At 43.5% G+C, this 27,003-nt stretch overlaps 2 protein-coding genes across 13 annotated transcripts in view; one reads left to right on the forward strand and one right to left on the reverse strand.

Annotated features, from left to right (window-relative positions):
* NPAS2 (neuronal PAS domain protein 2) overlaps positions 1-19,381 on the reverse strand; it is a 77,526-nt gene extending 58,145 nt beyond the window's left edge. For all 3 annotated transcript variants that reach the window (XM_078390304.1, XM_072994492.2, XM_020805625.3), the window contains exon 1: positions 18,883-19,381. In XM_078390304.1, the coding sequence (XP_078246430.1) occupies positions 18,883-19,235 (353 nt within the window). In that variant the 5' untranslated portion in view covers positions 19,236-19,381. The remainder of the gene's footprint in view (positions 1-18,882) is intronic.
* A 548-nt stretch (positions 19,382-19,929) lies between these two features.
* LOC110085445 (histone H2A) overlaps positions 19,930-27,003 on the forward strand; it is a 113,165-nt gene continuing 106,091 nt past the window's right edge. For 4 of the 10 annotated variants that reach the window (XR_013543484.1, XR_013543488.1, XR_013543486.1 and 1 more), the window contains exon 1: positions 26,802-26,930. Coding sequence is in view for 1 of the 10 variants with exons in the window: in XM_072994494.2 (XP_072850595.2) it covers positions 20,024-20,198 (175 nt within the window). In the remaining 9 variants the exon portion in view is untranslated. Of the gene's footprint in view, positions 20,199-26,751; positions 26,931-27,003 lie in introns of those variants that run through there. The other 6 variants (XR_013543483.1, XM_072994494.2, XR_013543487.1 and 3 more) reach the window with 6 other exon arrangements.

Consider the following 27,003-nt stretch of genomic DNA (forward strand, 5'->3'; position numbering starts at 1 on the left):
TATGGTTTTAATTGCATACTTCCAAAAAGTAAGTTTATTTATTTATTTATTTATTTATTTATTTATTGGACTTATATACCTGTGATTGGGTTCTTTTCCTGAAGAGGGCGGACCAAGGGAATCGGCGGGAATAATAGCCGGAGTCGATGTAACAGTCAAAAACGGATTGGTTTTATTAACTTTAACATCAGATAACTCTGGACCGAATGGGTCCGGCAACTCTTCGTCTGTTAACAAGTTATACTTCTTGGGTTTAGTCCCAGGCGCCACATCTTTATGTTTCATTGTTTCCTCACCCCAAAACGAACGGTTGCGTTCGGGTTCGCGACCGACGCAGTCAGAACTGAGCAGGTAGTCCTGCAACAGGGATGGACCACGGTCGACCCCTCCAACCTGGGTAGGTAAGGGCTGACACCACCAGGGGTTGCCTTGTCCATCGTAGGGCGAAAAGCCATACCCCCTCCCGGTTTCCATCCCTCTTTGGACTCACGGACTCCCGCCTGACTCAACTCTTTAGGCAGAGGCAGCAAGCCGTCTTCTTTCATCAGGTTAGGAAAGTTCTTAACCAGAGTCGCGATTCTTTCCCTCTCTGCTCCTGTCTCTCTCGTTTGGGTGCCCTTTTCCTCCTTTTCTCTGTCTGTCTCCCTTTCTTCCTTCCCCTCCTTTATAACCTCATCCCATCTCCACTCGCTCGACTCCTCCCCCCAGTCTCTCGTCCTCTCCGCTAGGAACACCTCTATGGCTTTATTGACGCCCCCTTCTTCCTCATCTAGTTTTATCAATTCTCCTACAGCGCATCCTCCGCCTCCTTCTTCTGTTGACACTCGTGAGGACGGCTCACTTTCCTTCCTTCGCTCACACGCCCCCCCTGAGGAGTGGGCCGTCCTCTCTTCGGTTTGCTGTAGCATCTCTCCCTGTCGGGAAAAGTAATCCGCATTAGCATGGGCACTTCCCTTACGATATTTCACTGTGAAGGTAAATGGTTGTAAACTTAGGTACCACCTGGTCAACCTGGGATTCACATCCTTCATCCTGTTTAACCATTGTAATGGGGCATGGTCTGTGATGAGCGTAAAGGGTGCTCCTAACAAGTAATACCTTAAAGCCTGTATAGCCCATTTAACCGCAAAAGCCTCCTTCTCAATAGTTGAATACTTCTGCTCTCTAGGGGTAAGTTTCTTACTTAAATACATTACTGGAAATTCTACCTCGTCCTTCTCTTGTGATAACACTGCCCCCACTCCTCGGTCTGAAGCATCAGTCTGAACTATGAAAGGCCTGGAAAAATCTGGAGCATATCTACTGGGCAATTCAGCTAGTATCTGTTTCAATTCCTCAAAAGCTTCGGTCTCCTTTTCTCCCCAATGAACTATTTTTGCCTTCTTCTTTCTGGTCAAATCGCTTAGGGGAGCCGCAATATGGGCAAAGTTGGGAACGAACTGCCTGTAATAACCTGCTAGCCCTAAAAATCTCTGTACTTCCTTTTTTGTCCTGGGCACGGGCCAGGCAGTCACTTGGTCGATTTTGTCTGACACCGATTGTATTCTACCTTGTTTTACTTGAAACCCCAAGAATTTCACCCCTCTACGCGCCACTTTGCACTTGGTCGGATTAACTTTCAGATGAGCCTCCTGCAACACCTGTAGCACCTTCTCCAGATGCTCTAAATGCTCCTCCCAGCTTTTACTATATATGAGTATGTCATCAATATAAGCTCCGGCAAAATCTTTTACAGGGGCTAACACTTTATCCATCAGTCGTTGAAACGTCGCCGCTGCCCCATGCAACCCGAAGGGCATACGCGAGAATTGGTAAAGGCCCTTAGGTGTTACAAACGCTGTCTTTTCTTTATCTTCTGGCCTCAAGGGTATCTGCCAATATCCCTTGGTCAGGTCTAATGAGGTGAGGTACTCCGCCCCTCCCAACCGTTCTAGTAAGTCATCAATTCTTGGCATCGGGTAAGCATCGAATTTGGACACTTCATTTAACCTGCGATAATCGATGCACAACCTGACACTCCCATCTGGTTTTGGTACCACCACCGGGTAACTCCTCCAAGGGCTATAAGATGGCTCAATCACGCCCAGCTGCAGCATCTCGTCTATCTCTTTATTAATAGTCTCCCTCAGGTGTCTAGGCCAGCTCCTACTTCCTGATCTGACTATGACCTGTGGTTGTGTGTTGATTGCATGTTCGACTAACGTGGTGTTACCCGGTTTTCCTGAGAAAACTTCCTTGTATCGGTGTTCTATCTCTCTCATCTGCCTCTCTTGCTCCGCAGTTAACTCTTCTCCCAAATCTAATTCTACTCCTTGACGCAAAAAATCCTTCGTTTCCGGGCCAAATTCTTCGTCCTTTACTTCCCCCCATAATGCTTCTCTCTCCTTCCACTCCTTTAACAAATTTACATGAAAGATGCCTTTCTTTTTAACTTTGTCAGGCATCCAGATCTCATAATCCACTTCTCCTATCTTTCTCAACACCTTATAAGGCCCTTGCCAAGTGGCGAATAGCTTTGATGAAGCTGCTGGCATCAATAACAAAACCTTTTGTCCCGGTTCGAATTGTCTTGCTTTAACTTTGGCGTCATATCTCCGTTTCTGCCCTTCTTGGGCCTTTCCTAAATTTTCCCTCGCCAAGGAGGCTACTAACTTCAAATGTTCTCTCATCTCTATGACATGTTTAACGTTTGTTTGTACCTCATCTCTCCCACTCTCCCATTTCTCTTTGACCAAATCTAGTATACCTCTGGGATTCCAACCATACATCATCTCGAAAGGCGTAAATCCCGTGGATGCCTGTGGAACTTCCCTCACTGCGAACATTAATGGCGCTACTAGCAGGTGCCACCTTTTCGGTTTCTCCATCACTAACTTCCTCAGCATCCCTTTAAGTGTTTTATTAAATCTCTCCACTAATCCATTAGTCTGAGGATGATAGACTGCTGTATGGAGGGGTTTTACTCCCAATAATCCCCACATTTCCTTCAAGGTTTGTCCCATGAAGTTGGTGCCTTGATCTGTCAAGATTTCCTTTGGAAAGCCCAGCCGGGTAAAGACTTGTAACAATTCCCGAGCTAACACCTTAGATGTTGTGGACCGCAAGGGCACCGCTTCTGGATACCTGGTAGCATAGTCTATAATAACCAGAATGTGTGTGTGGCCCCCCGCCGACTTGAGAAGGGGCCCCACAATGTCCACCCCTATTCTCTGGAAGGGCTGATCCACTAGGGGCATGGGTACTAAGGGAGCTCCTGGTCTGGGTTTGGCTTGAGTTTTCTGGCACTCTGGGCATGTCTGACAATAGCTTTCTATTTCTTTCCCCATTCCTGGCCACCAAAACCGTTGTTCAATCCTGGGTTTCATCTTATCATATGCTAGATGCCCCGCCATAGGAATATCATGGGCCAAATGTAAAATCGCCATACGCCATTTCTGTGGAACCACCAACCTCCTTTCCCCTTTTTCTGTCACATTATACAATAGCCCATTGTCCAAAATCATCCCCTCTTTTCCCCCAGCTACTTCGCCCACCTCACGCGCGGTTCGCAGGTGTTCTTGCAGCGTGGCGTCATCTTGTTGCAACATACGCATGTGGTCGCGTGTTGTCTCCTGCAAGAAATCATCTCCCACTTCAATTTTAACACAGTCTCCTTGCATCACTTCTTTACATTCGGCTAATGTTCTATCACCCACCCAGTCTCTTCCCAACAACATTTCTCTCGAAAGTCCTGGAACAATCCCCACTTTCATTTTCCGTTTCTCCTCTCCAACTTTAACTTCGGCCCACGTCGTCTTATAGGTCTTAGAGTCTCCGTGTATGCACTTCACTGTAAACCCTTCTTCCACCCCTTCTAATTTTATGTCCCGTACCAAGGTTCTGCCGCATCCTGTATCAATTAGCGCCTGTTTCTTCTCCCCATTCACCCATGCAACCACCTCCCAACCTACTTGTTTCCCAGGTTTCTCTTGGGTATTATTCGATCCGCCTACCCAAGAGCAGTCTGTCCCAGGGCAATCCCGACGCACGTGGCCCGGGGTCCCGCAGCCGTAACACACAAGCCCCCCAAACACGCGGTCGTCCACTGTAACTGGGCGCACCGGCTTCGGCCCCATAGGTTCGAAGGGGCGCCCGCGAGGACGAGCTCCTCCTGGCACGTCCATCCCTCTCTTCACTCCGCCGCCTTGTGCCTGCGTCCCCGCCTTCTCACGAGGTCTCCCGCGTTCCCCTGAGAAGGCGGGACCTTCTTTGATTGCTTCTTCTGAGGCGCAATAGTCTTCTGGTTTAATCCATCTAGTCATGTTAGCTTTCATTCTTTGCACCAAGGTTCGTGGATGCACCCCAGGTTTCCACTTAAGCTCCCTGAACCTTTTCCTGTACGCTTCCTCCGTCAAATTAAGAGTCCTTAGAATCGCTGTCTTTACGGATTCGTATTGTGCGGCTTCTTGGGGGCTCAGGGTGTCTACCACTTCTTGCAATAGTCCCGTTAAGCAAGGTACCAATATTAAAGTCCATTGTTCTTTAGGCCACCCTGCAGCCACCGCTACGCGCTCAAATGTATGTAGATACGCCTCCGGATCATCGCTAGCACTCATTTTTTGTATCCTGATGGGGGCAGGGCCGGCCACTAGACCATTCTTTATAAACACATTGTTCTTTGGGGTTCTTTCATCGTCCATCCCCAGCTTCATCATGTGTCTGGTAACCAACATTTGCTGTTCCGTCAAACTTTCAATCATCTTCTCTTGCCTCTCTATGGTCTTCAACATCCTCGTCATTTCTTCCCTGCCTCCCCATTGGTCCGCCCCACGTTGGGCGCCACTGTGATTGGGTTCTTTTCCTGAAGAGGGCGGACCAAGGGAATCGGCGGGAATAATAGCCGGAGTCGATGTAACAGTCAAAAACGGATTGGTTTTATTAACTTTAACATCAGATAACTCTGGACCGAATGGGTCCGGCAACTCTTCGTCTGTTAACAAGTTATACTTCTTGGGTTTAGTCCCAGGCGCCACATCTTTATGTTTCATTGTTTCCTCACCCCAAAACGAACGGTTGCGTTCGGGTTCGCGACCGACGCAGTCAGAACTGAGCAGGTAGTCCTGCAACAGGGATGGACCACGGTCGACCCCTCCAACCTGGGTAGGTAAGGGCTGACACCACCAGGGGTTGCCTTGTCCATCGTAGGGCGAAAAGCCATACCCCCTCCCGGTTTCCATCCCTCTTTGGACTCACGGACTCCCGCCTGACTCAACTCTTTAGGCAGAGGCAGCAAGCCGTCTTCTTTCATCAGGTTAGGAAAGTTCTTAACCAGAGTCGCGATTCTTTCCCTCTCTGCTCCTGTCTCTCTCGTTTGGGTGCCCTTTTCCTCCTTTTCTCTGTCTGTCTCCCTTTCTTCCTTCCCCTCCTTTATAACCTCATCCCATCTCCACTCGCTCGACTCCTCCCCCCAGTCTCTCGTCCTCTCCGCTAGGAACACCTCTATGGCTTTATTGACGCCCCCTTCTTCCTCATCTAGTTTTATCAATTCTCCTACAGCGCATCCTCCGCCTCCTTCTTCTGTTGACACTCGTGAGGACGGCTCACTTTCCTTCCTTCGCTCACAATACCGCCCCATAGCGCTACAAGCACTCTCCCGGCGGTTCCTTCCTTAAATTATTATAAATTGAGTTACATTTTAAAAAGTATTTTCTAAAGACAATATTAACTGGACTCCTGTTTAATGCAAACAAATATGCTAAAAGTCATCCTACGATATTGCTTCAAAACTAATCTGTGATGCTCTATAGAAAGAAAATGGGTAAAGCCATGGCAAGTTGTAACTAAGCAGGCTCATTGAATCAATGGAGATTGGTGAGTCAACTCCTCTGATTGAATGGCATGGTACTCTAGCTGCAACTTACTGCATTAAGCTAAGCATCAGGATTTCAGCCAAGGGAGCAAGGTTTATGCCCTATGGCACAAAGTAAGAAAGGCACAAAAAGTCACAGGCATGCATGAACAGTGGACACCTACTGGTGGAATCCAGTGGACCTGGGAGTAGGCAGTCTCCTTGTGCGTTCACAAAACATTTGGGCAACATTAAGGGCTGCAGACAGGAGGAGAGGAGAAGAAAGTGCAGTGGTTAAATTGCAGTACTGCAGTCAAGACTCTGTTCATAACCTGAGTTTGATCCCAACAAGCTCAGCTAGCCAACTCAGGGTAGACTCCACCTTCCATCCTTCCGAGGTTAGTAAACTGTGTATCCAGCTGGGGGAAGGCTTGCATAATTAAGGTGTAAACTACCCAGCAAGTGCTTTAAGCACTACGGTACAATATAAAAGCAGCACACTTTGCTTTCCTTATGATCCCATTAACCAAGTAGCTTGGAAATTCACCTTCCATTTCTTAGAACATTGTTCCATCCACTAATTACTAGCCCTTGTTTCTGGAATGTTCTAGGCACTTAGCTCACATTACAGCACACCTAACTCTATAATCAGAGTCTGGAAGTATACTTTTAGCATGACACTAAACAATGTTTTCAATTAAGATTTAGGAAGCGACTAAATTCACAAATAATGCAGGAAATAATCCAGGATTTGTATCATTTTCCATTGACTACACAATATACAAGTCAATCCGCCTGGATTTTCCCTCTCCTAATTTGTACTTTCCTGTCTCTGTCACAGGGGCTACTACTTTTTTCTGCAAATTGAATGCATTTATATTAGATCACTTGAGACAATGCAATGGGCAACCAGAAACTGGCTCTCCCAGCTTCCTAGTTCAATGGGGGGGGGGAGGAAGAAGTAAAGGGGCACTCACAGAAGTGTCAGTTCCCCTCAATCTACCAATCCATTTGTTTATTTTATCTCAAAGGCTTGATGCCAGTGTTAGGGTATTAGAGCAGCTAGGATGCAAAAAAAAAAAAGAGGAGATAATGTGAAGAGAAAATTGACAACCAGCCCTTGTTTGCATTTTGTAAAGGTAGCGCTACTGTAGCTGTGCATCCTGCAAATCTGGACAGCTGCAATAGAGCTATTTTAACAAGGTGCCAACAAGAACAGATTAGCAATTTCTTCCTCCCTGTCTGCTGACTCCTATGTGATCCTTTAAAGGGAATTTCCCCTGGGGAAACCTGACTTCCTGGGTGTGAATTCACAGTGGATCATTTTGAATTTTTTCCTGTATGTAGCTGTTCCCTTCGTCTGGATTTTTTTTAAAGCTTTCTTTCATCTCCAAGTCAGAGTGCCCCTACTGTATGAGACAGAATCTGCAGTTGGGAAAATGGTACTTTCTGAGGTGCTGCTGAGATCCTGGTACCAGTGCAGATGGTGAAGGCGAAATCACCTTCTGACAGCAGATTTTCAGTGTCATGAAAAAGTAGCAAGTTGTTACTGGTTTAACTGCTTCCTACTACTGCTTTTTTCACTACAGGAAAGGAGGGGAGCAGTTGTGGAATGTTACTACAGATGTGCACAAACAAATTGCCTGATTTTAGATACTATGTCTCTTGGATTGGTGGGGACAAGGTTGTCATTTCCTGCTTCACTATGGACAGTAAAAGGTCTTTGACTGGCCCAGAAAGGGGGATATCAGGCTCTTCCCTTCCCCCTTAAGATTCCCTTATTATAATTTCTTCCTACCCCTCCCCTGTGGTTCTAGTGGGAGGGAAATTAATTTCTACATAAGCACTAAAGCAGCCACAGTTTTTGCTGTCAGTTTGGGAGGGGTCCAGGGAAATAAGAGGGCTTTGGTTCTTGCACATCTGCCCCAGCATACCCCTAAATTTACTTTCGTCAAGATCAGAGTACAAACATCTGAAATGTAAGATCCTTAGTGGTCCCAGCGTTTGCACTGCGGAAACTTGCAAAGGGGAAAATTCTTTAGTGAGCGCAGTCATTCAGGAACCGCTTTATCATATGGCCCTAGGGACACCTTTCCATGGACCAAAGGATTGCGGCCTAAGGAAGCCTAGCCCTTCTAGCCTGAAGTCCTCAGACAAAAACACTACATATCTAATTCTGCCCAATTGTCCAATTTACATAATTAGCCAATTTACAATTAGCAAAGCAACACTGGAAGATAATCATACATCCGTTGCTGGTTAAGGCACTTCTAACTGCAAAGCTGCCTTTCTGTCCTAAAAAGCCCATTTCCACTGTTTCAGCCAATGAACAGTACTTGACCAATGGAAAAGAAACAATCAAAAGTTGGGCCAGAAACTATATTTTTGTGTAAATCATAAAATAATTCATTAGACTAGACAACACGGATATGCCATTTGCAGTTTTGTTCTTTTGGGGGGGGGGGGAGGGGAGCTCCAAATTCTGGAATTCTTCATTCAGGGAATTTGAATAGCCAGATCCACACCTACATTGTACTTACTGGGAGAAAGTCCAGGCTGGAAGGCATCACGGCCTAGGACAGGCCAAGTTTTGACCTCATTTCCTGTTAGAAAATGAGGAAGTTAGACCACAACTTGGCTTGTCCTAGGCCATGATGTCTTTCAGCCTGGACTTACTCCAGGTAAGTACAATGTAGGTGTGGGTCTAGCAGGTCAAACCCCCAGAATGGAGAATTTTGGAATCTGGAGTTGGAAACAAACAACTAGCCATGTCTCTTCTTACCTCAAGTTTACCTTCAAGTATTCGTAACGACATGAACTACGATTATCAAGATTGTCTCATGAAGGGTCTACAAATGGTACAAACTGAAAATACGTCCTACTTTGGGATGCTTTAGCACATACGTACATTAGCAACCATGCCCATTTTAAATTCTTCCAAAACCAGATGGCCCTGAAGAAAATGATGAGCACAGGGATGTTGCCAAAACTGTGGTTTCTGTTGAAAAAGATGTGTGTCCATGATAGAAATGAGTTTCCTCACTAGCAGCTGATATTGCTCAGAACAGAAGCAGTTCTGACAAAGGGATTATCTGTTAAGATAACAGTCGATGTTAATTAACTTTCCTTAAAAATCACACTGGGAATTCCTGCCACATAATTAATATTCATGTTATTTTCCTTGGGGATGCTCCCCTATTATCCTTAGCATTACAGTTACATTAAGAACTGATTTGCTGTGAAGTTCATCCCCCATGTGGGAGATAAATACAAGGAAAATGTTTACAGTGGAGCACATAAACTATTTGCTGTGAAACAAGCAGCAGTGAGGCTGAACAGCCAACTAATTTCATTACTTTATGTGCTGCTCCCTACTTTCCACTTTTTCTAAATTTAGGATTGGCATAAAGCTTGAAAAACTGCTGTCACAGCACTGCTTGGAATCCTTCCAACTGCGTTTTAAAAGTACAATTTGGAAGTAACAAGAAACTATTATTCACTACAATGAAAAAGTAACTTTCATCCTGTTTGTTACATTACTTTTTCACATGCAAATTTGTTGGATTCTTATAACTACTGATAGGCAACTACTTTAATTGTAACTAGCCACTTTAAGTTCTTGGTAGGTTATTCAGGAATATCTCAAATTGACACTGACCACTGCAAAATTGAAAAGAGGTCATGAAAAGAGGTCATGAAAAGAGGTCATGTTCATTAACTACTAAAACAATATAGCATTCCAAGTGATCAACATCCTTTGTTTTCACACATATATATGTAGAAACATACATATATGCATATATATATATATATACACACACACACACACACACACACACATATATATGCACACACACACACATACACATTAAAAGAAAAGTTGCATTTAAAATCACAATTGTGTTTTCAGCAGCTCACCTACCCTAAAGCCAACTGAGCTCAGTTTGTGTGGGGAAATCCTTGGATGACACCAAGCTGCCATTATGACTGATCATTGGTGCAAACCCCAGGGCTAAGCACAGAAGCAGGCATGCCTACTTTATGCTCAGCTGATCCATGTGGACCATAACCTCTGTTTCAGAACTCGGCAATGTGCATAAATAGGGAAGATAATTAAATTAGGCTCATCTACCGCAACAAACTTTGGAATACTTTTTCTCCCTCTTAAAGTTCAAACTTCTACATCTCCAGGCTGAAAATCTGGGTAAACCTGGCAAACTTAGTGATGGTAGTTTGGTTTTCAATTCTTTGAACTCCACACTCTTATTTCGATTTTAATTTTTTTTAAAAAAAAACCTGCTTTTAAGGGCTCTGTGTGATGTAACTCACAGCCTTTGAACTCAAGAACTTCAGATGTCCAGTGAAATATTAAACATTTTAGGAAAAATAAATAAACTGCAATAGCAAAACAAATGCCATGTTTGAATATAAAATGTAAAATCTCTACATTATTGCTGATACAGCCCCTAATATGCACAAAAACCCTTTAGAACCATGGTGGAGCAATGGTGCAATATACACACTGGAGCAATACCTTTAATAGGACAAAACAAAATGCCCTGAGAGAGTGAGCAAGTGTAGTATCTAGGGATTATGATTCAGGCCAGTGGGTTGAGAAATCTTAAGAGTGGAGAAAGAGATGCACAGAGAGATGTAGAGGTCAGGAGCTGCTATTTCTGTTGCTTGAGGACCTTGGTTTAGGTAGTAGAATTTCAGTCTGTTAATACAGGAGGGGCACTAGAAGGGCAAATTCATGTAGTGATATTATGTATTTATATCTGAATCTATATTTTACTTTAGGGCCTTGGAGGCTGTATACGTGGAGCTGTTTACTTTGGCTGTGGAATTTCTGCCCTGGATGATAAAGCTTATCTCGGGCTTTGTATCTAACCCCAATTTGCTTTAATTTGTATGACTACAGGTTGGATGTCCCGGACAACCCAGACAGTGTGGTTGCTGACCTTGAGCAAGACATCCTGGAGACAGAAGTAAAATGGACCTTAGAAAAAATGGCTAATAACAAGGCTATTGGAGGTGATGGCATACCAGTTTAACTATTTAAAATCTTAAAAGATGATGCTGTTAAAGTGCCACACTCAATATGCCAGCAAGTTTGGAAAACTCAGCAAAGGCCAGAGGATTGGAAAAGATCAGTCTACATCCCAATCCCAAAGGACAAGGGGGACAACATAGGATGAGATGGATGGACACTGTCATTAAAGCTACCAACATGAATTTGACCAAACTCCGGGAGGCAGTGGAAGACAGAAGGGCCTGGCATGCTCTGGTCCATGGGGTCACAAAGGGTCAGACAAGACTTAACAACTAAACGACAACCATAGGTTGGTTGGTTGTTCTGCAAGTAACTCCTGCAGTAGCCTGCAGATGTTGTTGCATTTAGCCCTACTTTATCGATAATCTCTGATCATTGGCCATGATGGCTGGTGCTGATTGGAAGTAAAACAATATATGGAGGGCAATAGGTTCCCCAGCCCTGGACTTGCAGATGACAGGAAGGTGTCCTCCACTCAGCTCTCATTTTCAATCACATATGCAAAGTCCCATGCAAAAATGTTTGCTGTAGAATATTCAGTGCAGACCTACTAAAAAGAAAACAAGTCCTTCTTCCTCTGTTGTACTGGACAATTATAAGACTGCATAATTTTAATTTTTAAAAAATGAACATCTTACATCCATCCCAGGCCATAAACCCTCCCTGAATTCTCTTCTATTTAAGTTTGAAAGCAGACCGTTATTTTATGAAGCGTAGTAATGCAGTGTTTCCCCCCCACTTCCTATTTGTGACCACTGCATTGCCATGACAACAATGAACACAGTTGTGACTGCTGAACATAAAAAATGATAGCTATTTAGGCTAGGGATGTGAAACATTCTCACAGAATTTCCCATTCTTGATAACAGTTCGACACAGCTTGTCAAGAAAATCATTGCCCCACAAAAGTTTTTGCATTCAGTGTGAAAATGGGAGAAAGATATTTTCTTCCATAACACTTTCTGGATTTTGCACAATTGTCCCTGAGAAAAATTAATGTATTTTCCTTTTGGAAAACAAAGTGCTAATTCTTCTTTTCTTTTTTTAAAAGTATATGTATGAGTACAGAACAACTGGGTAAATTAGTCCAAAAGGCACAAATAAACCATCCAAAGTTTTCCCTTTCTAAAAATTCCATTCAACAAGAAAGCAACAATCACAGTAATACATTAGATCAGTATTTGCCCAAAAATGATTCTCACAAATGCAAAAATTCTTGTCAAGAATGATAGATGAAATCTAGTTGTCATACAGGCAAAGAAAAAAAACCCTGATGTTTACAAGGTGATGTTTCTTCCCTATACTCCTGATGACCTAAGACCCTGATACTTAAGATCTCTACTGTAAGCAATAAAAAGAAGCTTGTAGTGCCCGTAATGTGGAGAAAGAAATAGATTTAGGTAATATAACCCAATTAGCTAGACATAGATAAGAATGACCATGATTCAGCACACCATTATATTTCCCAGGGTGGCACATGGGACAGAACTGGAATCAGGGCAGTATGATGAAATAAGACAATGCCGCCACCAAAGGTTAAACTTTTGCACTTCATTTCCAAGAAGCTATAGCCAGCCTGATAAGGGATTGTGAAAAGTGCAGTCCAAAATCTCTGAGGGAAAAGGTGCTCCACTCCTGGCTCCAATCTTCACTTATCCATGAAGCCCACCTTGTGCTAGTCACTACCACTCTTCATATTACCTTATAGCACTGGTCCCCAACCTTGGGCCTCCAGATGTTCTTGGACTTCAACTCCCAGAAAACCTGGCCAGCAGAGGTGATGGTGAAAGCTTCTGGGAGTTGTAGTCTAAGAACATCTGGAGGCCCAAGGTTGGGGACCACTGCCTTATAGAACTGCTGTGAAGGTAAAATAGAATAATCTTATGTCACTTCTTGTCTACTCGTAACTGTGGAGAAAGGGCCCTATCCTACTGAAGGAACACATGTTTTGCGTGCAAGAATTCAATAGTTCAATCCCTGGCATCTCCAAACAGGGTTTTGCGGGGGGGGGGGTGTTAAATCCTGGAGAGTTAGTCTATGTAGACAATACTCTTACTCAGCTAGAGGGACCCACAAGTAACTTATCTTTCCCATATTCTTAATAGGAAAAATGACTACATAAGTCAGATTTGTTTAGCCTAGGTTGCCCGACACAGAAACAGGTGGAATAAACCGCTTGAAGTTAACTGCTTTGTTATAGTTCCGCTCATATATTGCCATGTTACTATAGATCCCTAATTTCTTAATTGCTGGCCACAACTGCTTTTCAGGCACAGAACAAGCAAGCAGAAGGGAGCCTCCTCCTTTCAATCTCCTGCTCTGAACAAAAGCACTTTTCAAAAATACAGTAAAAGAAGAATTAACACAGAGATGAAGACAGGAAATAGTTCCTGCCCTCTGGAACTTTGTGAAAGGACCAAGGATCCCATGCTGCTGAGCTGCAAGGCCAATCCTTTTCAGCTGGAGCTTGTCACAGACCATCATGGCATTGTTTTAAAAACTCAAAAGAGACCAAAAAGCCCCACAAGATATATGTAGGTAACTGAAGGAACACAGCAAGGAAACAGCACGTATTCATACTGATTGCTAACAGTGTACAAGATACATTTTAAAGAATTATTATTCTCCTTGGTGTGAAATAGAAGTTATTTTATACAGAATATGTGTGGAAGGAGGACTTATTATTCCATATCTGTTCCACTCATGAGCCATAAGCCATCTCACGGAACAAATTTCTAGCTTGAAACGGAAAAGCTTTTTAAAATTGTTCCCTCTGTTCATGCTGCAGAACGCATATCTTGATTCACCAGAGCCAAGCATACCTCATCTCGTAACAAAAAGCAGAAAGGTAATTTCGGAGTCCGAATCGATTCTGGTATGGCAGGCAGAACTTTCATGCTGTATTTTGTCACCTACATACTCAAAATGCAAACAAAAGGATGTGGGGTGGGGTGTGTGAGAGGAATGATTTCCTTTCCAACACAAACAGTATTAATATCTTACATTTAAAAAAAAAAAAAAACCCTTCCACAGCGACTCACAATGCAAATCATTTGCATCTTGTGGATTTTAGGACTAAACTATTAAGTGGAGCATTTGCCTTTGCTTTGTTAAAGTTAAATTCTTTTTTAAAACCCCAAAGGTCAAAGCATGCCCACACTTCAAAGGAACTTTACACAGCATGTACCAATTAAACAAAAAACTTTGCAAGGATTTAATGGAACATTTTTAAAAATTTAACTTTCCCCCCAAAAAATGTACAAATATGAAAATCTATATAATATTATAGTAATGCTTATTGCAGCAAAAATTGTTTTTATATATGCTCAGAGGTAGGTTCAAAGGGGCTTGCTGCCACATCAGCAGGTATAGGGCTATAGCCCCTATTAACTTTTACAATACAAGCCTTTGCATATGTCCTCAGAAGTAGGTCTCATAATGGGACATATTAGTTCTCTCAGACACATATTACTGTTAGAAACTTCAGCTGTAATCAATTAATTTTGGCACAGTGATCCTAAGCACGTACATGAAAGCAACATTCTTCAAAACAAATTTCATTTAATTTCATCTTTAGGATTCCAAATATTTACTGATGACAGCTCTTTTTTATGTTTTCATTGGAACTTTTACAAACCTTGTTTTTCTTATGCCACATATCCAAGTTTGAACAAACAAGAAGGTGAAGGAAAAAATGGAGACATGTGATAGTAATTTTTGTGGATGCTATACTATTTCTCATGCTACACTAAAATAAAAATCAAGATGAAATCAGCACTTTTAAAGTAACACACAGATTGTGATCCTTCAAAATATTTTATAGCATAATTTACAGTTCAACCTGCTATATCTCTGACTAGAAATTCAGACAGATGTCACACTTATGAAAAATAAAAGATGGGAGGGAGTCTTCAGAATGGATAGCTAGCATCTCGTGGATAAAGAGAAACTAAAAATGTACTATTTAACCTGCTAGCTTTTCGTATATTGGAGAATTACTGACACTACTCATGGACAACATTCAGCCTACTGATCCTTCACTATTTCCTGAATTTCTAGAAAGACTGTATGAGTTACTTCTCTTGCTTATTTGTAACTATAACAAGGAAAACTGGAAGCTGCTTTATGTAGGGTCAGACCAAGGGCCCATCCAGCCCTGTGCCTTTAAGACTGACAGTATAGGGATTTAAGCTGAATTTCTTTCTATATTCCACTCCCTTGCTTCACTTCCAAAACCATATCTGTGTGTGCAGGGTGATAGGGTGTATATTATTAAACAGGAGTAGACACAATAGGTTAGATGCTGCATGGTAGTGAGCGGCCTGTGAGCATCCCACACAGCATCTTTGTTGAAGATAAGCAAGTGGTGACCCGTGAGGCCATAGCAAAATGGACGTAAAAGTCAAATCAATATTTCAAAAACTATATAAACGACATACGTAGCTGATTTATATTTACTGTACTTGCACATCACTCTAAACCATAGTTCAGCATGACATACATGAGCAGGAAGTGTGCTGCAGGCTTGCATGCTAGCAGGAGAACCTTCCCTTGTTTTCAACCTTCCCTTCTCCTAACCACTGTTCTATTATGTCATCGAGAGCAACAAAATAATATTAAGCATAATTAGTTTAAAACAAGCCATGGTCAAACTGGTTTCCGAAAATGGCTTGTTTAAGCTATCTATAGTTACACTAACATTACCTGTTCAGAAAATAGTTGCAAACACTTGAAATTGTACTGAACCCTTTATAGTGGACCCTTGACTTACAGACGGCTTGACTTACAGACTTTTTGAGTTACAGACTTCTCTGGCCGCAAAATTTAGATTTGACTTGCAGACTGAGATTTGACTTACAGACCAGAAAAAAACCAAAATGGAACAAAAACGGCCTGTTACGGGATTGATCGGTTTTCAATGCACTGTAGCTCAATGGAGACTTGACCTACAGACTTTTTGACCTGCAGCCACCGTTCCAATATGGATTAATTCTGTAAGTCAAGGGTCCACTGTACTGCCTGGACTGTATTTTCCCTGCATTCCCTGAACCTTTCTTGACCTAAGAAAAAAAGAAACAAAATATCCCCCTCTAGTGGTTGAAGGAGGAATAGCAGCTTCCCATTAGTTTCTATGGACGGAAAAGAGCAGATACGGATCAAATGGTTTTCAATGCATTCCTATGGGAAATGCAGATTTGACCTGAGAACTTTTTGACTTGAGAACTGCCTTCCAATACGGATTAAGTTCTCAAATCAAGACCCCACTGTAAAACCATTCTATCTGGCTTGACCCAGCCTGGCTGCTTGAATAATCAAACCCACGAAATAACACACTCAGTATCATCTTGTACCTGCCTCGCCACCCTCCTGCCTCCCCTGCCATACTTGCTATGCTTTCTTTTGCCAGTCTAACTACTGATCTCTAGCCTGCCCAAGCTTAGATCGCCTACTTCTTGTTGTATCAAAATGTGAAGCTCTTGAAGTGAAGCGAATATATTGGTCAGACACCCACTCAAGCATATACAAAGTTGCTCAGCTGCTAAGACAATCACAATAAGCCAAACAATCAAAGATATCCCTCCACCTCAAAAAACCAAGTTGTTTTTTTCTTTTTTAGAGTGGTATAACCAACAAATTGAATTCTTTTATTGATAGAAGCATTTCTAAAAAAAGGCTTCTTCCTTAGAACAGAAAGCAGTGAAATAGGAAGTTATTTATTATACTGCAAGCTGCCATGCCTTTACAAGGGTTAACATGGGAAGTAAAATTTTGAGAGAATCCCAAAAACATGGCAGATTGTAATAATAATTAGAATATGTGTCAAATCAGTTCTGACCTCATGGGAACCCTTGCCAGGGATTCCTACATACACAGTTCTCTGAAGTGGTTTCACTTTCTTTTCTCTCTGTGTGTGTGTGCATGTGTGTGCATATGCATGTGTGCCTGAGTATGTGTGTGTGTAAGAGAGAGATGTGGGACTGTGCAGCTTTCTCAAGACTGCACAGGCTGGTTTTTCCTCCAAGAAGCACAATAAGGAATCCATCTCCCAAAGCTGACCTCTGCAGCCAGTGCAACAATTTATGGAATGATATACAGTAGCTGGTGATGTCAATCTACAACTCCTCTAATCTAAAATACTATATATGTATTTACGTTTTATGTTATATATTCACCCTCACTGCTGATTGGTAATGTCAGTACCAATATCCACCTTTTAAATAAGCACTTGAAATGTTGTGTTGCTGGTAAGCAATGGGGAAATGTGTTTTTACTGTATACTGTATATTTGAACACATACTTATGGTGCCCATGATCCAAATTACTCAAAACTCACTGCTGTATATAATTCAGGATTTTCTCTTATTAGCTGTCAAGTTCATATCAAAATTCATATGGACTACTTTTTTCTCTTCTTTTGAAAGAATTAATCCTTTGTACATAGCAAGAACTTCTGAAAATAATATAATAAAAATTATTGGTATGAGAACATTGCCACATAAGCTGTAATGAAACAGAGGCCGTTTAACTAGATTGTGCAATTTCCAAAGCCAGACACAGATTCCAGTCACTGCAGTGCAAATATCTTTATTTAGTTTAGTATCTTTCTGGGGAACAAACATGATGGGCAATGGCTGTAGTTGCCCAGGAGGTCCACTCTTCAAAGACCCTCTCTCTCACCATCTCACTAGGCAGCCTTTGCCAAATACCCAATGTCCATCTTTCCCGCATAATATAGAAACACTGTCCTACCTTATATGGCTGTTGTAGAGACTGCTGAGAAAGTATCTAGGAAATACAGTACATTGAATCCTTCAGATAACAATATGATTTCATGAAAGCCAGCCGTAGAGAGTATATGGAATTAAACCTCAGATCCAGAATTTAATTCCAGATATGGAATTAAACCTCAGATGATTTTTACAACAGCATTCCTGAAGCATATTTCAGTCTCCTTATGTTATTTGTGTGTTTGTTGTAATTTTAAAATGGTGATCATAGTGATGTGCAAAAGAATTCTAAATTCTATTTAAACCTCAAGGTGTATCCTGGCCACCATAGATGTCTGAAATTCAGACATTCAGAAAAGCCAAAAATAAATAAATAAATAAATATTTTTTTAAAAAAAGCAGTTAAAGGTCTACACTTAAAGTATGGAGCATACTGACACATATTTAGCTACTTTGGAATAGGTTCATAGCCATACAATAAAAATTAGGATACAGATGGGCCAGAACAGCTTTCTGAAGATGAAAAATATGATAAGCTACAGACTCCTAAAATTTAAGAATATTCCCTGGACAGTGTTATGTATTACCAATTGTACAGCACTGATTTGTGGATCCTAACCTAGGCTGCTATTAAAGAGGCGGCATTTTAAATATCAGTTTATCAGAAGTTGCTAAATAAAAATTGAACCGAGAGAGTGACCAACAAGGTGGCATTAAATGCAGAAAGCTAGACTGTTTCAGTCAGTCATGAGAAGCAAAAACAAAAACAAAAACAAAAACCCAAACCCCCAAAACAGATTGTTGCAGCTGATCATTCAAGATAAAATCAATAGGGAAAGAAGTGCAGAAGGGAGAGGAATGCCATTTTAAAATTTGCTATTTAATTTAAAAAGCCTTGGGAGACACTCTCTCTCTCTCTCTCTCTCTCTCTCTCTCTCTCTCTCTCTCTCTCTCTCTGTGTGTGTGTGTGTGTGTGTGTGTGTGTGTGTGTGTGTGAGAGAGAGAGAGAGAGAGAGAGAGAGAGAGAGAGAGAGAGAGAGAGAGAGAGAACCAAGGTGGGTTATATCCGGCTTTCTCAAGATAAGTACACCTAAGTCTAGCCCTCGTGGAGTGGGGGATTTCTCAGGCCAGACCCCCTAGACCGGGATGAGCGGCGCCCACCTCGGAAATAACGTGAGGGCGCCCCCCAACGCTCACTGTGGGAAGAGGCGGCGAGAGTGACCGGGCGGCTGCTTATCTGTGTCACTGTGTCAGGCGCCGCCTGCGTGGCTTACCTGAGGTGCCTGTGCGGAGGAAGGTGGGCGCGTGTGGCTAGGAAGCGCCAGATGCTGCCGCTGCCGCTACTGCTGCTGCTGCTGCCGCTGCTGCTGTCCGCGCTGGCGACCTGTGCGCGGGGGCTTCTGCCGCCGCCGCCGCCGCCGCCTTCACCCCCAGCGCCAGCGCCGCTCTCAAGCTTGACTCGGGCGCTTTGCCCGGGGCTGTTGTTGCTCTCCCACTCGCCCCACAGGCCGGCTACACTCTCCCCCGCGCGCGCCGAGGCGTCGTGGAAACGGGGCTCTGAGGCGGCGTCTCCTCCACCGAGGCTGCGGGAGCTGTTGCTGTGGCTCCTCCGCCGACCGTCTCTCATGGTGCGAGGAGACGCCGCATGCCGGGCTCCTGCTGCCCCTCAGCGCCAGCCCAGCCCCGAGACTGGCGGGAAAAGCGGTTCGGCCGAGACGCTGAAGCGGCCGGGGGGAGCTGCCTGAGGAGGAAAACGGCGACCGAAGGCGGAGAGGTGGCGGTAGCGGAGGCGGCGGCGGCTGTTGTTGGCGCGGGCTTCCCTCGAAGCATCAAGTTGCAACCTCGCCAGTTCCCGGAGGGGCTCCTCCGCTCGAAACCTGCTGCCCCGGGGGCCAGAGGGGGGCATTCTCCCCGGCAGCGTCTCATCCGCCCCCACCCTCAGCCCGGGTGGGGAGAGCTGTTTTGGGGGGCGCAGCCGGGCGCCTCCCGGCTGCCCTCAGACCATCAGTGTGTGGGGGGGTCTCCGCGCGCTCCCCTTCGCTCTCGGGTGCCTCTCCCGCGGCAAGAGGAAATCCGTGGCTCCCGGTTTGGCCGGGCGGGGGAGGCAGGAGGGACGAGGGAGGCTCCTCGGGCTCCTCCACTGCGCCCGGGAGAGAAACGAAGCAAGGCTCTCTCGCTGGCAAAGCGGAGCGGGAGCCGCCGGTGTGGCGTGCAGCTGCGAAGTGGGTCAGAGATGCAAAAAAAAAAGAGGGGGACTCTCCAGAATCGCCGCCCCCTGTCCTCCCCCGCACTCCAGAAAAGGAGGTGGGCTTCAGTTTTTTTTGGGGGGGTGGCTAAACGGGGAGAGAAAAGCTGCGCGCGGGGGAGAGGAGGAGGAGGAGGAAAAGAGAGGGCGCTCCCTTCCCTTGTTTTTGCATGAGTGCAGGAAATGTTCCACTGACCTACATATTTTCCCAAACATACGTGACCTTCCCCCCCCCCCCCGCGCTCCTCCCGCGTTCCTCCCCCGGGAGGAGGAGACAAGGGGAGGTTCTAAAAGAGAAGAAGAATTTGGGCCTGGCCTCGCGATCGGAGGCAAGGGAAGGGAAGGGTAAGTCCCTCTCGCCACCTGAACTGGCCTCGGTAGGATGATGAACGACGCGCTCGGCGGGGGGACCAAAAAGGCGGGGGCGGAGGGCGGATTGCAGAAGGCATCATTGCTGACCCTGAAGCACGGCGAGGCTGACGCGTTTTTTGCACTCTTAGGGTTTTGCACTCTGGCGCTGCCACCTGATGCGTCACATCTTGCTTCAGGAGTTTGCCTTTAGATGCCTCTAACCGACGCTTCTTGAAAACCTGTAAAGCGCCTCTCCGTCTGCAGCTGTTAAACCAAATCGAAGGGACAAATTCATAGTCAGAGCCCCCAATCTGCCCATATCCCTGTTTCTCCGACATTGCTCAGATTTCAATGACTCCATTTAGTAAAAGCATTTTTCCATTACTTCTGTGCCCCTAAAGGTCTCCGAAACCATGCACAAGCATGAGAAGAAAAACCAATTTTTAAAAATTAAAACTTAATATTAAAAGTCAACTTTCTTTAAAAAGAGATTCGCAACTCTGACGTCCACCCTGCATCAAAAATTTTTTTGAACACAAAAGTTTTTAAATATCAAATTCCAAATATCTGGATTCTCACTTATCTTTTAGATTGCATTAACTTGGTGTATGGCTTATTCAAGTGACCTTCATGGTTGAGTGGTGATTCTAATTCAGTTCTCCTGAGTCCTAATTTTCAACACTTCAACCACAACACGGCACAACTAACTTCAAGTAAGCCACTACTGTAACCCAGTTCTTCTCAAATTATATTATTGACAGGGCTGCAGAGTTAAACCCTCTTTTCTTGCCACATTATCAGTCCAGTTCCTTCCTTTCCTGATATAAAACTTACTTTCTCTTTTGGGGGAAAAGACTGTGGGAGAACCAAACAATCTAGTTTTGCCCTCTGTTTTCTTCTAAGGCTAAGGTCCTTTCTGCTGCATTTCTCAAGCATGCTCTCCTTCTCTCTGGAACACATAAGCTTTTGTGAAGGAGAGAAAAATGAATGAGAAGCAGGGAGTGACAGGAGGAAAGGAAAGGAGAATATGAGGGGACAGAAATGATAAAAGGGAGGGAGGGAGAGAGAGAGAGAGAGGAGAAAAAATTGGTGGCCAAACACCAGCTCTGTGTTATTGCCATCTGTTTCTTTGGCTGCATTGATTCCTAGGATGTGGTCCCAGAGGGTTGGGTTCCTTGACATAATGTTCCTCTGCTGTAAATGTTCATATTGGTCATTCTCCGGCAAGACTGTAGAGGGACTGGAGGAAACTTGGGAAAGGTGGAAGGGTAATAAGGTCAGAACAAAGTTACATTTCCAAAGTAGTGCAAAAATGGAATTGAAGTTGCTCTATTAGCGTAAAGTAGCATTTTCTTATTTCATTGAGACAGTACCTTTATAGAGTCATTTTGGCAATACCTTGTCAAGATTAATGCCATTCTGTTATTGATCCTATTATTATTACTTTTATACCATGCTTGCAATTTTTTTTTTTTTTTTTTTTTTTTTGCTGTCTCCTTTCCACCAGTAACCAGACAGGAAGAACTGGGAAGTAAATTAGTGGACAAATTATCAAAAGTTATTTCATGGTTCCTTTTGTTCTATGTTCCATGTCCCATCACTACAAGCATAGAGCTTGAATTGCAGGAACCATAAAACATTTGTACACATTAAAGCTTGCCAGCACTCCTTGTGCATGTAATCCTATTAACCTTCACATCACAGAAACTCCTGTGGCAGTCTGATAAAATAAATGGACACTTCAGCATTGATTTCTGGTCTTGCTCTTACAACCAGCTGCCAATAAGTTAAGGAGTCATATAATTCAAAGTGAAAAGAAGCTTCACAAACTTTTCTTGTAATTTAATATAAAACCTTATGCTTCACTGAAATGATAAATGGGAGTTTCTCTATTTTTTTTTTTAAACAGTTCTAGCAAATTTCTGTACCCTAAAGAATTTTTGTGCTGGTGGAAAAATACTCATCAAACAGAATAGAACAGTAGAATCTGTTCCTTGCCATATGCAGTGTTCTTTCCTTCAAAAGCTGTTTGGGAGCAGAGAGGGTTTAAGGGAGAATAAAGATTTCATTTAATGCAATTTCGTTTGCTTAACTTTTGAGAAATACGGATATTATAATAATTATGACGGGAGTGTGGTGAAGTGCAAGGAGTATGAAACTTAAGACTCAGGAGACCCGAATTCAAATCCCTGCTCATCGATGGAGAGACAGTGGCAAACCACTCCTAGAACATTTCACCTTGAAAACCACATTATGGTCACCATGAGTTGGAAGTGACTTGATAGCATATAGCAACAATAATGGTTATGTATCTTACAGAATTCTTTTATGATTCCTGACATAATGAATGTAAAGTGCTTTCAACATTGTAAAGCATTATATGCACTTCTAAATTGTTGCTGGTCCCTGTGAAGGCTGCCTCTTGGATGCACACCATCTTGTGATGAGGGGGGGTTGTATGTCAGGAAAGCTGAGAGCAGTGTCCTCAGAGGGCTATGCTCCATAATGAATCTGGATTCCTAGAAGGACCACCCAAAGTAGAACAGTCAAAGCTAGGATGCAAAGTCACATCAGCAGAAGAGAATGAACAGTTCCAATGATGACAGGGGAACAAAAACTCCTGGAGGGCAGCTATTGGATCACAGCAGTACTTGGAAGCAGTACTGCCATAGGATCTTTCACAGATAATGACAATGACGCTGAAGCTAACTTGTTACCACTGCAATGGTAAAATATTGCTGAACATTTCTTACTTTGAAAACCATATAATGAAGCTGTCCAAAATGAAACAAGAAATAGTGCCGGAAGATGAGACTTCCAGCTCAGAAGGTGCTCAATCAGCTACCGAGGAAGAGCAAAGGACAAGTATTAGTAGCACTGTTCCTAATGAAGCAGATGTCTAAAGGATGTCTAGTGGACAACGTGCAGAGAGGTGAAAGAAAAGTCCAGTGATGAATAAGACAATCAGTTGGAACATGGAATGTGAAAAATATAAATCAAGATAAACTGGAAATCATAAAGCAAGAAATGGAATATTTAAACATTACAGTATTTATTTATTTGTATTTGTTTATTCAGTTTGTATCCCACTCCCATTAGTGTCGCAGCACTACTCTGGGTGGGTTACAAGCTCCTAAAATAGAAAACACAAATGAATATAGAAATATTAAAACTGATAACAAAAACCCTTTAAAAAGAAGAAGAAAACCAAAAAGAAAAAGAAAAAAACCAGATGGCACCAACTAATGTCAAAGTGGATGGGGGAAAAGAGGGGAGGAAAGAGGGGGGAAGACGGGGAGGAAAGTGCTAAACTGGGGTTGGTGTGGCAAGTCTCCCTGAAAAGCAATGTCTTTAATCACTTCCTAAAAGTCCACAGGGAGGGGGCTAGGTGGAGCTCCTCTGGAAACTGGTTCCATACGTTTGGAGCCACCACAAAGAAGGTCCTACCTCTTAGAGAGGATTTATGAGCCTCCCTCGGGGTGGCCACCCAGGGGTTGGGCAGACAACATTAAGGAGAGATGCTTCAACAAGTAACATGGGCCCAAACTATGCAGGGCTTTCTGTGTGAATGTCAAAACGTTGAATCTGATCTGGGACACCATGGGCAACCAGTGGAGGTGAGTCAGAGCTGGAGTGATGTGGTCAAATTTACTTGGACCAACCACCAGTCTGGCTGCCGCATTCTGGATGCACTGAAGTCTCTGAATCAGTTTCAAGAGAAGCCCCGTGTAGAGGGCATTGCAGTAGTTGATCCAGGGCCTGCACCAAAGTCCTGAGGGAGTGTTCATCTAGGTAGGGGCAAAGTTGGGCAATTAGCCTAAGCTGGTTGAAGGCTGATCTGGACACAGCTGCAATCTGGGACTCCCAAGAGAGAGCCGGGTCCAGAAGAATGCCCAAATTATGCACTTCTTCTCTAAACTGGAGGGGAGTACCATCCAGCCTACAGACCATCCCCTCTAACCTATTGGAGCATCCCCCAGGAGCAAAATCTCTATTTTGTCCAGATTCAGTTTGAGCCTCCTAGCCCTGGTCCATTCCAGTACTGCAACCAGGCAATGCTCCAACGTCCAGATGGCATCCACTGCAGAGGTGGTAACGGAGAGATAGAGTTGTGTGTCATCAGCATACTCATGACACCTTACTCCAGAACTCCTGATGAGGTCCCCCAATGGCTTAACATAAATATTAACTAGACTTCGGTCTAGATGGGCGGGGTATAAATAAATAAACAAAGAAAGAAAGAAAGAAAGAAATAGGGGATAGTTCCTGTCAAAATCCCCATACTACCCCTGCTTGTTTCACCAAACTAAGAGCTCACACTACGTATCTTTCAGCTGCCACCAGTTGATTACATCAACATTATCTACTATTAATGATCAAGGTCCAGGCCACATTCTCTCTTCCTCACCCATAAATGCGCCCACATGTACTTTAGTCACAAAGCTCTTTATGTGAGGGGGACCACTTTCACCAGCAAGTTCCTTTTAACTGGCATCTCAAACATTTGGCTTATTTCAGATTTATTAAGATTTTTGTCATCTGGTTTCTCAGGCAGGGGCTCGTTTTGCAGGATTTTTAGTGCTTTTGCAGCTGCCTGTCGAGCCTTCTTGAAGTTTGTTAATGGAGCAACTTCATGTAAAGGGGTAAACTTCCACAAATCAGCCGCATTGACATCTGCACCACGTCCAACGAGTAGTTCAGCCCCCTCACAGAGCCCATAAGAACAAGCCTTGTGCAAAGGAACAAGCTCCACCCACCCCCCCTGTCCTCCACATGAACATCAGCACCACGCTGCGGAGGGCACTCAATCACAAATACATTACTGCCTCCTGCAAGCAAAGTGAAGTGGTGTTCAGATATCTTTTGTCTTTTTATTAATGTTGGCTCCTTTTTTTAAAGAAGCAGCTCACGGACTTGCTTTCTTTTGGGATATGGAGATGCAGCAGCACAATGCAAAGCAGTTTCATGAGTTTAGGGATGCTTGAAGTTTACAATCTTAAGGGAAAGGTGCATTTTCACCTGAGCAATACCCAATTCCCTTGCAGCCTGTAGCAATGAGTGACCGTATGCCAATCACTCTTTTAACTGAGTTGTTGGAGCCAAATCAATTGTACTTTTATCATGGCAATTCAACAGTGTAGGATCAGCCCCATAGCTTAGCAAGAGAGAACATACGTCCACTGTATTCTTAGAACTTTCTGCTTAGCTTTTCTTATCACCTCAGGTCTATCCTGACCTAGGCTTCCACTCTATCCGCCAGTGCTCTTCACCTTCAGAGCTCCAGATTTTGAGCTAGCCACTAGGTCTTGTAAATCCTGAGGTTAAAAAATGGTTTCTCTTGAGTAAGTATTTTCCTTATCTTAGGATTCCCCAGATCTGGGTTCAGAAGCCTTGAAACTAAGTCTTCACCAAGACTCTAATGGGTAACTACTTCTTACCACAGTTCCTAACCCCTTCTAGCTAGGAATACCTTCAACTCAAGCAAATTCAATCTTTTTAATGGATTGTTTCATATCCCAGCGCTGTGCCACCAATTTGTCACGATCCCCACGTGGCCCCTGCTTATTTCACCAAACTAAGAGCTCATGCTACGTGTCTTTCATCTGCCACCAGTTGATTACATCAACATTATCTACTATTAATGATCGAGGTCCAGACCATATGTCATTTTAAAAGAACCAAATAGAAATTGTTTATTGCTACAGATGTTGATAGTTCAAGCAATGTTGTTAACATCCTCCTTCATCCACTCTCAACCACCACTCTCCCGCCCAAACTCCCAAAACTCTTCAACTCTCTCTAAACTCTCAGTCTCCCTAACTCCCCCTCCTCCTGCTGGGTCTCTTATATCTCATGACTCCGCTTTTCCAACACTCCCATTGGTCTATGCAGATACAACATTAATATTTATGATCTGGGCAGATGCCACAGTGCCAATCCCTGAAGAATCCTACACCGAAGGGTTCAAGGTGCCAACACCTCTTCCCCTAACTGAACTCTCTGGACACAGTCTTTGAGAAAGGATTGGTGCCAGCTCAATGCTAAACCCCCGATCCCAGCCCCAGAGAGTCTATCCAGGAGGACACTGATTGACGGTTTCAAAAGCCGCTGAGAGATCTAGGAGTACCAACAGAGTGGATCAGCCCCTATCAGCCTCCCTTAAAAGATCATCCTGCAGCATGACCAATTTCATCTCAGTACCCCATCGCAGCCTGAATCCAGACTGGAATGGGTCAAGGCAATCCTGCTCCTCCAGGTATGGCTGCAGCTGATTGGCCAGCACACTCTCGATCACTTTGCCCAGGAAAGGTATGTTACTTAGTGTGAGTGAACTAAAGCAGACTGGAATACAATATTTTCAGTCAAGCAGTTAAAAAAGGTTTTACTTTAAAAATGACAAAATTAGAATAAATGATATGATTCTAATACTGAGGCAAGGTGTAGCACGAGGCAGTTAGGGACCAAAGTGGAAGTTCTGATCAAAATATGTAAATTTTTAGAAAGCCTATCAACATAATCATCATTAGAGTTTATGTTCTAACTACAGATGCTGAAGATAAAAAATGGAAAGCTTTTGTGCAAGCATCCAGGGAGAAATAGATCACACATCAGAACAACACTGATAATCACACAGAAGTATGAGAGAAAGCAGCACCAAATGTTGGAGAATCAAAAGTGAAGCAGGAGAATGACTTGTAGAATTCTGTGAATCCATCCATCTATATTGTAAGTACATGCTTGAGGCAACTGATAAGATAACTGTACACATGGCCATCACCAAATGACTACTATAGAAATC

This window comes from Pogona vitticeps, chromosome 3 (genome assembly GCF_051106095.1).
Source record: "Pogona vitticeps strain Pit_001003342236 chromosome 3, PviZW2.1, whole genome shotgun sequence".
NCBI classification, from domain to species: Eukaryota; Metazoa; Chordata; class Lepidosauria; order Squamata; family Agamidae; genus Pogona; species Pogona vitticeps.